This window comes from Synchiropus splendidus, chromosome 17, assembly GCF_027744825.2.
Source record: "Synchiropus splendidus isolate RoL2022-P1 chromosome 17, RoL_Sspl_1.0, whole genome shotgun sequence".
Lineage (NCBI taxonomy): Eukaryota > Metazoa > Chordata > Actinopteri > Syngnathiformes > Callionymidae > Synchiropus > Synchiropus splendidus.
In genome coordinates, this window is record NC_071350.1 from 18,564,065 (window position 1) to 18,578,384 (window position 14,320).

At 49.5% G+C, this 14,320-nt stretch overlaps 1 protein-coding gene across 4 annotated transcripts in view; it reads right to left on the reverse strand.

The window, feature by feature from the left end:
* Positions 1-551: 551 nt before the first annotated feature.
* The window catches only part of mcama (melanoma cell adhesion molecule a), a 33,496-nt gene continuing 19,727 nt past the window's right edge, over positions 552-14,320 (reverse strand). For 2 of the 4 annotated variants that reach the window (XM_053846631.1, XM_053846632.1), the window contains 15 exons: positions 7,659-7,786; positions 6,462-6,690; positions 6,140-6,210; positions 5,963-6,050; positions 5,717-5,890; positions 4,812-4,939; positions 4,238-4,388; positions 3,296-3,411; positions 3,082-3,223; positions 2,844-2,974; positions 2,640-2,781; positions 2,513-2,539; positions 1,529-1,658; positions 1,322-1,452; positions 552-1,257 (listed from right to left, as the gene is read on the reverse strand). In XM_053846631.1, coding sequence (XP_053702606.1) covers positions 1,229-1,257; positions 1,322-1,452; positions 1,529-1,658; positions 2,513-2,539; positions 2,640-2,781; positions 2,844-2,974; positions 3,082-3,223; positions 3,296-3,411; positions 4,238-4,388; positions 4,812-4,939; positions 5,717-5,890; positions 5,963-6,050; positions 6,140-6,210; positions 6,462-6,690; positions 7,659-7,786 — 1,817 coding nt within the window. In that variant the 3' untranslated portion in view covers positions 552-1,228. Of the gene's footprint in view, positions 1,258-1,321; positions 1,453-1,528; positions 1,659-2,512; positions 2,540-2,639; positions 2,782-2,843; positions 2,975-3,081; positions 3,224-3,295; positions 3,412-4,237; positions 4,389-4,811; positions 4,940-5,716; positions 5,891-5,962; positions 6,051-6,139; positions 6,211-6,461; positions 6,691-7,658; positions 7,787-10,397; positions 10,609-14,320 lie in introns of those variants that run through there. The other 2 variants (XM_053846628.1, XM_053846633.1) reach the window with 2 other exon arrangements.

Consider the following 14,320-nt stretch of genomic DNA (forward strand, 5'->3'; position numbering starts at 1 on the left):
AGGAGGCAGCGGAGGGATGAGGAGGGTGGAGGAGGCAGCGGAGAGATGAGGAGGCAGTGGAGAGATGAGGTGGCAGCGGAGGGTGGAGGATGCAGCGGAGAGATGCGGAGGGTGGAGGAGGCAGCGGAGAGATGAGGCAGCGGATGGTGGCGGTGGCAGCGGAGAGATGAGGAGGCAGCAGAGAGATGCGGAGGCAGCGGAGAGATGCGGAGGTGGAGGAGGCAGCGGAGAGATGAGGCAGCGGATGGTGGCGGTGGCAGCGGAGAGATGAGGAGGCAGCGGAGAGATGAGGCAGCGGATGGTGGCGGTGGCAGCGGAGAGATGCGGAGGCAGCAGAGAGATGCGGAGGCAGCGGAGAGATGCGGAGGTGGAGGAGGCAGCGGAGAGATGCGGAGGTGGAGGAGGCAGCGGAGAGATGCGGAGGCAGCAGAAGGCCACGTCTCACCTCTGAGCCAACTACATTCAAAGACACTCGGCCGCCTGAGACGAACATGGACGCCACCTGCTGTCCAGTCGACATACAGGTACAAGTCGAACTCTGCACATGACACTTTTGAATCAAACATTTTTATTTGGCTTTATTTTCTTCCAAAAACATGTTTATAAAAACGCAAGCATCAAAGAACCACATTTTTACACACAAACCGAAATAAACATCAGATCTGGAGGTCGAAGGTCAAACCTAAAACGAACAAGTCAACCTGAATTTTAGAAAACGTTCCCTTCCGAGGAATCTTCTGTCTCGCACAAAAACACACACAGAACAAACTTACAGTGTACGACGCCTTCTCAAAAAAGCCACAGCAGATCGCTAACCTTTGACCGCTACGCCGCGCGAGCAGGTCGGTGCGCTACACCTATGTACATCAGCTGAAGGGCTCGACAGCAGTTAGCCAAGATGGCCGCCAGTGTGGGAGGAAGAAACGCTGAGCGTCGCCAAACAAACTACGACTTTCATCTCCCTAAGAACAAAAAAAAAAAAAAAACATCCGGACCCGAGACGTGTCGCGGCCCGACGGAACTCTGGCCGTTGAAATATCTTAAATAACAAAATATATATATTATTTACACTTTCGCCAGAAACGCGAGCGAACCAGGCGACAAACGGCGTGTGTGTGTGTGTGTATGTGTGTGTGTGTGTGTGTGTGTGTGTTGAATACTGCGAAGCTCAAAGCATGATGGGAATGTGAGGAGAGTGGGTGGGTGGGCGGGTCCGGCGGCGCTGTGCTCAGATGGGCTGGTCTGCGCGCCGCGTCGCTGTGGAGACACCAGACCAAACGTCAGCCTGCTGAAGATGGTCCAGCGGGGGGCGCTGGCTCACCTTGGTTGTCGTGGTTGCCGTTGGCGCTCTTCTTCTCTCCGTTGACGGCCTTCAACGGCACGGCGTCCTCGGCCTTGCCGTCGCTCTTCATCTCCACCACGATGTCGTCTTTGGTCGTCTTCTCTTTGGTGCTGCGGACGCACGACACGCACAGCAGAGGTCAGTGTGACACGCTCCCGCCTGGTCTGAGCCTCAGCCGGGTCTCACATCTCTTGTTTCCCGGAGCGGCCGCACGGGAACCTCCCGGTTTTGTGCAGGAAGTAGATGATGCTGCCGAAGATGGCGAGCAGCAGCAGGCACGGGATGATGACCAGCAGGATCACGCCGTTGCCTTCCCCTGCAGAGAGGGAGGGGTCATGTGACTTGCTCCTCGCTACCACACGCCACCTTCCTTCAGTGAGCCGTCGATTTGTTCCTGTGTGGGACGCCCGAGTCGGACACCTCTTTGTTTTGATCTGCGTCTGAGACGACGACTTTTGCCGCGAGCCGCTAACTTCAGAGCTCAGAGGAGCAGCAGACGTGATGCGAAGAGAGCAGCGCCGCGACAAACCCAGCGGTCGTCTGTCCAACAACCACATCTTCATCATCATGTGACTGACCGACTTCACCTAGTCACTGACCCGCCGCAGCAGCGCCCCCTTCCCTCTGCACCCCACTATCCAGGCCAGCAGGACCGGTCCGACTCTGAAGCAGCGCCGGCCGCCTGACGCCGTGTTCCTCCAGGCTTTATGAGGCACCTCCCGACAGGACGCCCGGGACTTTGGCAGAATGGAGCCACTCAGTGCAAGAACGTCTCCCCTCGCAGCCTAACACCAACGTGTGTTTGTTTTCCTGATTTGTTAAACTACAGAAACGGCGTGAGCAACTTTCCGTCTGTTTGCCACCGAATCAAAGAGAATTGCAAATATGCCCATGAGCAACACGCTGCACCGGCAAACTCAAGAAAAGAATATTGAGAAATCATTCATCCCAACCTCGCATTGTCTCACACGCACACCCATCCACACACACATGACATAGCCATCACCCTTTCCCCAGCCTTCAGCAGGACTCTGAACCAACCCAGTTATCCTCAAATTGAGGCCTAACCTCGTGGGGTCCAGCCAATAGTCCCCACAAAGTAGGGTAAACAAGTGCACGCACGCACGCGCGCACGCGGCTCAGCATCAGGCGTGAGACGGCTTCACTCACCAGTGGAGAAGGGAGCTGATCTGGGAACTGTGGAGGAGAACAGAGACTCGTGAGACTGGCCTCAGCCAGGAAGACCCGAAACACGGCCACACTCCAGCAACAATCGTGCAGCCGGTGAGCCCCGTACCTGCTTTGACGTGGAAGCTCTTCACCTCCAGGCCCATGTCGTTGGAGACGTTGCATGTGGCCACGATGTCGGCGCTGACCTTGACCGACACCATGCTGTGGACCATGTGGTCGCTGGCCTTGCTCACCAGCTCCTGCCAGTTCTGCGGAGGCAGCAGACCGGTTAGACTCCGGCGCCACCCGACGGTGCGCCGTGCGAGGTTACCTCGCTGCCCCTGATGTTCCAGAAGACGGTGGGAGTGGGGTGGCCCAGGGCTTCGCAGGTCAGGTTGACCATCCGGCCTTCAGCCTCCTTCAGATGGACCTCCTTCTCCAGACCCACCAGCTGAGGCGCTCCTGCGCACACAGGTTCACAGTCGTCCAAAGGTGTCCAGCAGAAACCAGTGACCAGCAGGGGGCGCTTTTCTCCAGCCCACAATGTTATTACTAGGCTTGCTGCCTACCTTGGACCACGATGTGCACGGATCCGCTGGTGTGCAGGGACGGGACGGAGGGAACGGTCACCTCGCAGCGGTACTCGCCGCTGGTCTGGTAGGTGGCGTCGTAGAGATGCAGCGAGTGTCCCTCACCCACGCGCCGCCCCTCCTGCAGACGGGAGAGTCCAGAAAGTCACTCGGCGTTTTCATGTCCAGCCCTCTGCGCCGGTCATGTCCGAACCTTGTACCAGACGGTGGAGGTCTTCAGCGAGGACAGAGCGTTGCAGGTGGCCGTCAGATTCTCGCCTCGGAACATGAACTCGGAGTCTTTGGGAACCACCACGGCCGGATCCAGGTCTGAAAGGAGCGTCGCAGAGTCGTCAGTCAGGGGTCGGGACATGCGCTAAACTCTCTTGGAGAAATGGGCGGGAACACACAGAGTGATCTGCATCCAGAGCTCAATCTGGCCACGCTTCTGGAGACAAGAAGAATCTTGAAAACTCAAAAATGTGACAATCTGGAAAGAATCTTGCACATGTTTGAAAATACGACAATATTGGCTGCAGGATGAGACAAACCGCCTCAGAGCTTCAGAGAGTTGGAGCGAAAACAGCTCGGTCAGAAGCTCTAAGGTCGAGTTCTCCTGTAAAACAGTGAAGGAAACGCCGCGCGGCTCGACAGTTGAAGCATTTTGGGGGGTGAAAATCAGCTGGTGACGTTGCCAGATTGTGAACCCTGACACACAAACCTCCCACCCACAGAGTTTCCTGCCAAACGCCGCACAGACAGACTGGACATATGGCCTCCCCATCAGCACGTCAACTTGAAACACTTTCCTCCGATCAAAAGTGACAGTGAAGCGGAGCTGAACCCGCCCGAGCGGCCGCTGGAGCTGCTCCTGCCCAACATCCGTGTGGGAAGTGGAGAGTTTTACGGCGGATTAACTCCGAACAAAACACAGAAGAAGCCGAGCGGCGCTGAGAACGGTCTTCAGGGATGGAATCAGAGCTGCACCTTCGGAGTCTCAGTCGATCCAACACATGTTAAGTCTATTTGTAAGAGATACTGAGGGAGGCGGGAGAACGTTCCTGTTTGTCCACCCTGACCTGGGAGCGCAGACGCTTCCTGCAGACTGGGAGATAAAAAGCTGCTCGTCTTATCTGGGGTCCAGTCTGAGACTCACAGTGCACGGTCAGCTGCATCTCTCCCTTGACTGTATGGGGCGCGTCGGGGTCCTGAGGGTGGCACTGGTAGATGCCACTGTCCTTCCTGGTGACCTCCGTCAGGATCAGCACGTCGCCGCCGCTGCTGCTGTCCAGGCGCCGGCTGGGCTCCTGCAGGCGACCGGCAGAACACAGTGCTGTGAGTGGAAGCGCCAAGTCTTCATGGCACACAAACTCATGCGAAATTGCATCATCGCTTTTGAAAGTTTTAAGCACGTCTCGAGCTAACCGTTGCCTTGACGACCGTCTGAAAATCAAACCTCCTGACAGCATATCTGGGGTGTCTTCCCTCTACCTGCTGCAGACCCCACTCGGCTTGTTAGCCAGAGTTAAACCCCGGGCCGGCATTGTGCGCCACACAATGGCTGTCAGACATGGGAACAAGCATGAGTTCTGTCAGACCCGGCCCGGAGCTGCCGGGTCAGCACTGCACGCTCCTGTCTACACGGGGGTCCGGCCAGCTCTGCATATCAAAAACATTCCGCACATGTCTCCTGCGTGTCCCCCTTCCTCCGTCTGGACCTTCATTCTTACTTGTTCTCTGTTGAAAAGGAAGGGGGGCGGAGGGTTCCCGTCGCTCTGGCAACGCAGCTCCACGGCGTCCCCCTCTTTGACCAGACCCTTGGGCAGCTCCTTCCACATCTCGGCCATGGTGGTGGGGTCTGCGCGACACAAAGACCCGTCCAATGAGAGCAGCTCACTCAGCCAGACGCTCAAGTGACTTTGCTGATCATTGTGTGACACAGTTGCAAGGTTCTGGTCCGATGTTCTGAGCTCAACCCGTTTATGGAGCCACTAACTGCACTGTAACAAGAGCTTAGTCCAAACATTAATTTGGTGCTCCCACTGATGTATAAATAGTAATCTTAATATTGATCTCACTTTTATGCAGCTTGAAGTGCAGTCACTTTTAAATCCAAAACACACACTGCTGTTCAGAAATACAGGAGAAATGTTCAACATAAAATAAGCCCTTGCTTACGGCATATGTAGTGGATGACCTGACAATTGTTTATAAACTTACTTTATCTTTTCTAATCAGTGACCGTCAGAGTTGTTCTAGAGTGTAATTCTACCATTTGTCTTTGTCTGCCCTATTTATTTAAATTTTTAAGATGGTCATGTTTAAATATTTTATGAATCATTTCTTTAGCTCAGAAGATCTAAATCTAACTAAAATATTGTTTTAGTGTATAATTTGTAACAATATTTTATTATTATTATAACTTATTTTAAATGCCTATGTTTACTTAAATATTCAGGTGATTTTTGTGGTTGAAGAAGTTTAGGGTTATAGTTAGTTATATTAAAATGTGTCTGCATATCGACCAGTCGAGGAGAGTAAGACTTGTGTTGGGAATTATAAAACAATGGCATCAGATCCACTAGTTTGCCTCACATGGGTTCAGAAGTGGGTTAAGTTCACAGGCCGGACTCACAGTGGACGGTGATTTTGATGCTGCTGGACTCAAGGGTCCGGATGGCGGCAGGCACAGAGAAGGTGACCTCACAGGAGAAGTGCGAGTCCTTGTCCTCCTTCTGGACCTTGTACTCCAGAGTGCTCTGGACGGAGAACAGCTCGCTGCGAGTCACCAGAGTCAGCACGTTCACATCTGCGGGGACAGACGAAGATGAGGATCCATCCAGACTTGCTGAGTTAAGTGTCCACCTGCTTCTTCACTCACATCCTGGGGACGGCACCAGTGGGACTCCATTCCGGTACCAGGTGATGTTGGGTTTCGGGAAACCGTTCCGCACCTCGCAGGACGCCACCTGAGGGAAGATTCACCGTGATTTGCCGTGAAAACAAAATCATTTCAAGCCAAGAGTTAATGCCACCAACTGGTCACATGGTCGCTCACCTTAGACGGAAGCTCATTGGTCACAGATATTCCAGTCTGGACTCCCTCGATGACTGGTGGTTCTGGTGTAGCTGGAACAGAATCAAACTGTCAGCATTACAGTTGCATCACAGACCCACCATATTAGACATTAGACTCAGAGAGTTGATACATTCATGAGCACGTTTGAAAGCAACCGAGATGTTTAACATGGTTCCTCCTGATGTCTGAACCCCACATGAGAACTTATCTGGAGTTTAGACTGAGCCGCCTTGAGACCACTCTGCTGACTCTCTGTAAGGGTCGCAGCCATTCATGAGCCCCAGGTGATTCCCCTCCTCACCGAAGACTCGCAGGTGAGTTTTGCGCTCGTCCATTCCTGCAGCCAGACCGTTGACCTGGCAGTAGAACTCGCGATCGTCCAACAGCCGCACGTCCGAGATGGAGAGCACGGTCCCGTGACTCTCGATGATCACTTGCATGTTGTTGCTGTAGTCTGTGTTGTTGTCCACCACTTTGTTTTGGCCGTCCCAGTAGAAGATCCGGACCCTGGAAGTGGAGCCTTCTGCCTTCTGCAGGATGATGATTTCAAATGGAAAAAAAATGGATTTTTTTTTCACTAAAAGCACCACATATATTTGGAAGTCCCCAGTCATTTGGCTAAAAGAGACACACGTCTATGAGAGCTGGCATCTAGATGTTGGACTCTGACGAACCATCCATCAATCGGCCGACAGACGCAGCCAGTCTCTAAATGTGTTTCCTCATTATCAGCCTGGAATTGAGTCACTCAATCTTGTGTCCTTCTCTCCCTGGAGCTACATATTCCACTCATGCCTCACTGTACTACAGCCATCTGATGGTTGATTAAAAAAACGGTCAAATGCATGGAAACAAATTTGCAAAGTCATATTTTAAACACCTTCCAACTGGTGTTCCTGAGTCCCGAGGAGTCAAATACTTGGTCCTTGTATAGGTGCGTGTTTACTGCACCACAGATGGCTCTGTTACCATGTCAGGCCCAGACTGAGGAGTGTATAAAAACACGGCTCTGGTGAGCATACACATATTATCCAACACTTGAGACATGTTTACAGCGACTGGACAGCAGGGAACTCAGCACCCAACGACAGAACCTTTTCTGGAGGAGCACTTGCATTGCATTGTGTCGTGTCGTCTGGTGGAGGTAAAACATTTCATCCGGACCCATGCTGTGTTTATGGTTTGGCAAATACGGTTCAGCTCTGTGAGCCGACCCACAATGACTCAGATCAAGTATTTTAGTGCAGGTGGAAAGGTTCTTTCAATCCTCTCAAAACTGAACCCCAAACTCTTGTATGGTGTGATTCAGAGAGTGATTCATCATTACTTGTTATCATAGCATGGCTCTGCTTCACTGAAGAATATTTAAACACAGGAAATCGGAGCAGAACCACTGGGTGAGCGTCTAATTCACTCCAGATCCCACGACTCTTATCACAGTTTTTCAAATGTAATCCCTGATCCGTGACAGCTCCAAAAATACTGAGCGAACACTCACCACAAACCACTGGACCATGATAAACGTGGGATGTTCTTTGGTGAAGTTGTAGCGGCACGGGATCTCGGCCGTGTCGCCCAGGAAGACCTCCACGTTGTCCGGAGCCAACACATCCACTTTGGTCTGAACTGGAAGAAACAGGGCTGTGAGTCCAAGCTGTGGAATCAAAGCTGCGCCTTGTCGACGTCTAATTGTTATTTCAACCTTCGGATTCATTCACGTCTTAGTTTCATATTTCTTGGCAGGCGAGATCCAACTGGATCCAGCCATCCACGCCCGCCCAACAAAGAAGAAAAGGCTTCTTGTCCACATGGCATCATTCTGAGCTGGGCTGTCTGTAACCACCAAACCACATCTTGGAGAGACATCCAGCTCCCCCGACATCAGCGGGGGAACCCAGGCGGAGAAAGACCCGCCAGTCTGACACTGGACTCGGAGCCAGCCAAGTGCTTTTCAGCCATGTTGGACTTGGCTTCTGCTCCAGACACAGCTCTCATTGTGTACGATGAAACCAACGCTGTTTATTTGTATTTTCTTCCATGTAACCCGGTTCTGAGTTTCAGGGAAGTGCTGCCCCCGCAGGACTTAAGCTAATCATCATTTATTGCGACTCCCTCCCCCTTGCGCTTGCATTACTAGTCTGATTTCCATATGTCGACTGAGCTGCGGCTGATTATGTTAATAGTCAATTCATTCAATCTGCAAATCAATCTGGAAATGTAATGAGGAGCCACATCACTTCTTACTTTAAATGTGCTTTGCGAGGACTAATTGAAAGACTCTTTCAGCACCAATGCTTTAAATAACACCATTTCATTTCAAAATAATTAAGATTAGGGGAAACCCATTTTACTTTAAGATGACGGGGCGTGTCCACAGAGCAGAGCTGAGTGGGAAAACAGCAGCAGCAGCAGGTCAACAATGTCTATGGTCGCCCCTTGCCGGCTTCATCCAGACACCACCTAACCAGAGACCCGGTCCAGACCGAGACCAAGGAGGGTGGGTCCAAGACCTGACTCAACACAGAATAAACTACTAGTTTGTTCCAATGAAAGCATTTCAGTTCTCGATTTATTATGAAAAATAAACTCTGCAGTTCCTTTTGCAGCTGGAAATAACTGTGCGTTGATATGACTGAATAGACTTTTGCTCCTGGATTCTGGATTCAGTTTGGTCTTGGTATCACCCCTGTCAATGGTCTTGACTTAGGTGGTCCCGACGACGCAACAAAACCCAGTAGGCAGGACCAAACACTGAGACTTACGTGTTATGATTATAGATACACCATTTCAGGGCTGAATAACTCACAGTCTCAGCTGCAGAGCCACAAACACAAGTTTGACATTGAAAAAGTAGCAAGCTTTCACATGATAAATATTGTTTGATCATCGTAGACATGAGAGACACTTTCACCCCTAGTGGCCAGCCTCCTCCACTACACATGTGGAGGTTTGGTTGAGTGTCAGAGTCAGAATAGAATAGAATAGACTGCCTTTATTCTTCCTAGAATGGGGACAAAGCTGAGCGTGCGTTCTTGCTTTAAGTCTGCTTACGTCTGAAAAATATAAGGTTCCGTTGTCCCAATGCAAGATGCAACATGTCTACCAACAAAGGTTCAAGGCCAGATGGAGCTGAACTAGTTAGACCAACTTGCTTTATGGAGTGAGAAAGTGACACGAGAATTCCTCCGATAAGGAACAGAACGTCCGACCTCAACCTTGTCCAGGACGACCCAGTCATCAAAGCTCATGCTGCAGAGTGGCAATCATGATCTTTGTATTTCGAGGTCACTAAACCACTAACTTCACAAGCGTGGACTTAAAATAACAACTCTCTGGAAAATTCCTAAAAAAAAATATTTCTTTTTCATATATTCTTTTTTCACAACACCAGAGGAATAATTAGGAAGCAGACGTCAACGTTGGTTGAAACAGACCAAGCATAAAAAGAGCTTGAAGAGACCAGTCGCCACCCTGCTGCCCCCATTCAACCAGCACTCCCCCATCACCAGCAGCCTGTCGCCCACCTCCTCCCACTTCCCCCTCCAGGCTCCTTCCTCCCCCCTCACCTCCTACTCCTCCTCTACAATCATTTTCACAATTCATTTTATTTTTCCTTTCTTTCTGTCCCTCCCTCTCATGGCTGGGTTTGTGCTCAGCCAACCATTGCCTTTAAGACGGCGGGTGCGCCATTGTTCCCCCACCTGGGTGGACCAGATTCCTAGCCACACACACACACACACACAGCAGCACCAGCATCTCTTCGAACCCGGGGTCAAAAACAGTTCATCTTGTTCTGCGGTTGTTTACTGCAACAAAGATGATGACAGGCTTCTCGGAGGTATGAAACTGATTATGACGGCCCAAAATCAAAACAAGGCCCAAAAGTCAGCCCATGAAATGTTGTGTCTCTTTGGGGCCATGTCGCTAACTTTTCAGCTAATCCGATTAGCAGTGGGGGGTTGCCGGGGATTTGGCTTCCAAAGCCAACCTGGGAGCGGCCTTATCTGCTCCTGTTGTGACTCTATGTGGCACGGACCCCAGCCCAAATACACATGACCCATGATCTGCACACCCTGACAAGCACAACTCCTGTCCCATGTAGGAGCGAGCGGAGGCTGCGTCTGGCAGATACAGAGCTAATTCAGTCAGTGGAGATAAACAGTGTGTTTAACAGGTCAGCTGCAACATCATTGTACTGCTTTTAAACAGTCACACCATTTTTTAGAAACACAATCACCTTCAAACTACTTACAGACCAGCTGACTCCCAGCGCTCGTAATTAAAGAGCTGCTGTTTGTCCCGCTCGAGGTCCTGAGTGAGGGGACTACGCTCACTATAAGGAATACGGTCAGGCGAAACATGTTTTGCCTCAAAATGAAGAATCGTTTCAGTTTTTAAATCACTCTTCATGCGATAACCAGACTCCGACAATGGATTTCGATTTCAGATTGAGACGGTCTTTATTTGTCCCACAGAGAGAAAATTCACGGTGTCACAGAGGCGACAGTCAATGACAAACAAAGATGCAAAAGACACCCAAGACATTACAGGACAAACATCAAAGATGTTCATGAATCATCAGAATACATGAAAACACAGCTACAAAAAAACTGTACTTTGAAGTCACAAGACAAATAAATGAATACCCACTAGAGTTGACGGCCTTCGATATAACCCATATTATAACCCATAATATATACACAAATATTACAAAGAAACATAAATAATAGCTGCCTCTGAAAAGAAAGCCAGATATAGTGGGAATGAAACTTCATAATTTAGCCTCTTATCACAGACAGACTGTATCTTTGGCCTGATCCAGGAGAGACTGCAGAGTCCAGTGCATACTTAACGCAGCCTGCAAGCAAGCAGGTTTCCCAAAACCTTCACCAGGTCCGGTCTGATGTTGAGCTCAATACATGCACCTTTCGTCCAATAATATGTGGGATTGGAGCCAGCAACCCTGGGCAGACAGGACTAAGTGCCAGTCATATCAACCACAGTAACATGCAGCCGCTCGGTCGCCCTTCATGCAGCAGAAGCTCAGCTTTTTGCCAGCGAGGAGCGCACAACAGGACCCAGCATCTTCACCAGCGCACACAAAGCCACCGTTGTAAACAATCTCACATGACCTGGCTCACTCCAGTCTCTTGTTGAGGGATTACAGTTAAGTCTTGACGTTAATTAACCAGTTAGCTAACGCTTCCACATACATTTGCAGGCTCACGCTTGACACAACGTGGTCGAGACCTTTCAGACTATGACACCACACGAGCGGGATGAATGATTGACAGTAAGCAGCGAAGCGTCTGGGTGAAGGCAGACAAAGCCCTTGTCTGGACACTAAGTGAAGTGGTCACCATCTCTGTTTGACTGAGGTCGGCAGCTTAGACCCCTCTGGTAGATCCGCAGCCCGGGCGCTGATAAGAGTCCAAATCACCTCTGACACACCAAACCAACCTCATTTACCTCATCTAATCCCTCACCTGTTTGGCCAACCATGAAATGAGCCACAACACTGGTGGATAATCAACGTTTCCTCCGACAAATGCAGTTACAATCTTTCATGAATAACAAATGTAGATATTCAGTCGAATAAAAATGACAGCATTGGTAACGTTGGATTAGAAGCCCCTGGAGAAAAGGGAATCAGAACTGGAGGCGAGCTCCGAAGATTGACATTTTGAAAAGAGCCTGGTGTTGACAAGCTGTCAGGGAGTAGCTTTTCATTGCTTTTTGCTTCTCAACATCAAGACTGAAGACTAAAAATATGACTTTAAAATCAGTTCAACAAAATAGTTGCTGGTCCTGCTTCTTCAAAAGTGGGCACAAATCATGTCATTTTCAGTGTCAGACTAACTTCCATTTTGAATTTAAATGAAAACAAATATCATGGGTTGTGAACAAAAATGTTTAACTACAAACAAAAACATTTCTCTACAGCTTAGAGTAGTCTTCTACGTTGTGAGTGAGGTTGAAAGTGGGCCTCCACATGCAGAACGAGGGGTCTCACCGAAGGCAGGAGGCGTAAAAATCAAGTACATAAGTGTGAAAGACAAGGAGGAGGAACCTGAATACATCTCTGGTGGAGCGGCAAACACCTGGGGGAAGCGCCGACATCAAAGAATACACAGCCATACAGTGTGAATGGAGCGTCCTCGTCCCACTGAAGCTTTCATGAGCAGCATCTGGCACAAATCTCCGTCCTGTGTGACCAACCGTCAGTGTCACAGTTCAGTCCTTATTCTTTCTAACCAGAGATAAGGAAGTGCAGCAAATCTCCTCAAAGGCTGCTCTTAAAACAAATTATCCTCCTTTCATGCAGGAGAGCAAAGCCCAGGTGCAGGTCAGGACCTCGCACACCACCGATAGATGTTCGAGTCAACTCCCTCAGGCCCTGATGGGACGGAGAGATAGCCACCTTTGATCAGACAGAGAACTTTTTCAACTGGATCTCACGAGTCCTTTCTGGCACAGAATCAGTCTGCAAGCTTCTGAGTGGGGAGAATATGGTTAGAAAGGAAGACATGGACTTGTATTCATGCTGTCTGCATGTCGGTGGGAACACAATGTTATGTCACCCCACGTCCTCTTACACTCTGGCCAGTCAGCATTTAAGAGCGCTTAAACATCAATTCATCCATTTAGATGTCGGCCTGAGAGGCGGGAAGTAGCGTAGCAGAAGCTCACAATTTGGCCTCCAGCTCTTGAGGCGTTCCTGAGACAGCCAAGAGACAAGATCTCTCCTGCAGATCTTGCCTTCACACCTCACCATGGAGGTCACCAGGAGGCATCAACTGGCTTCATTCCCAGTGTGGCTTGGCCCAGAGTCCCACTGAGGCGACAGAGACACGATGAACACAAAATAATCTTCAGAGTTTTGTTAATGATGTATTATTTGATGCATGAATACTACTTCATGTGACTGCAATGCACTGACTTTCTTAGTTAAATATACAGTCATAGCCATAATTGGCATCATGATTCTTTCTGTGTAGCAACTATTTTCATCTTGGTGCATCCCTAGTATACACTATTTCATTCATGTTCAGAGAGATTAAATGTTTCACTTCTGCAGACACTGCATCCGTGTGTCGATTACAACCCCACAGGCAAGAAAAATGAGCTGAGGACTTGCCAAACTCCTGCCACAGTCAACATTGAGAAGTTGTAATGAAGAACCTGATCTCATCGGAAAGTAGAAAAAAATAACCAGTTTCTTGAACGTGGCTGAGTTACAGTTGCCCAGTTGAGCTGCTTTCAGACTTTATTTGGAGACAACAATCACTGCAGCCAGATGGATTTTTCTGCCGAAATGCTTGGCATCGTTTATCTCCATAACATCAAACCCCGATCAGTCGATCTGTCAGTGGACCTCAGCATGCTATCTCGAAACCTCCACTTGACTCGTACAAACACGTTTCCCTGACAGAACATTTCGCACTGTCCACCATATCTGGCTTTTGAAGACGCACAAATATCCCGCCTGGTTAGCAACTTCTTCTGGAGCAGCATCAATTTTTCATCATCACACCCGGTGGGTGAGACTTCATTAAAGGAGCAACATGAATGTTTTATTTATGCTGGTATCTGAGGTTCAGCGCTGAGAGCTGCTTGTTCCTCCCCTTCCACTTCCCATGGATGGAGCCCCTCCAGAGCTGCGGGGCTCCACCGCGCAGGTCCCTCAGTAGCCACAGGACGGCTAATTAAAGGTCAGCAGGCTAAATACTGTGTGTACAGGAGAGGAGGTCCCCAGAGCCATCAGCCAGGCAACAGTGATTTGGGTAAACACCTTCAGCCAAATGGGTTTCTGTTCATTTGATCATTCCAATTAGAATTTGGGGTGCATGCCTTCTGGAAGTCATCTGGTTGCATTCTTTACTTCCAAGCATCTCCAGCTGGGACCAGACCAGGAACCAGGTGACGGATACCATAACACTCTGACAGGGAAAGTATCAGTGCCATAATTTGGAACAGACTTGTTGGAGACCTAACTTCACAAATCCTGAAGGAACTATATATAATAATAATAATAATAATAGTGATGACACAAATTGACTTTAAGATCGTTCAGATTTGCTGAGATGATGTGCCATCTCCTATATTGAAGGAGGCATATCTAACAATGATCTCGCAGTGAAGCAGGACTAACAAGTAACC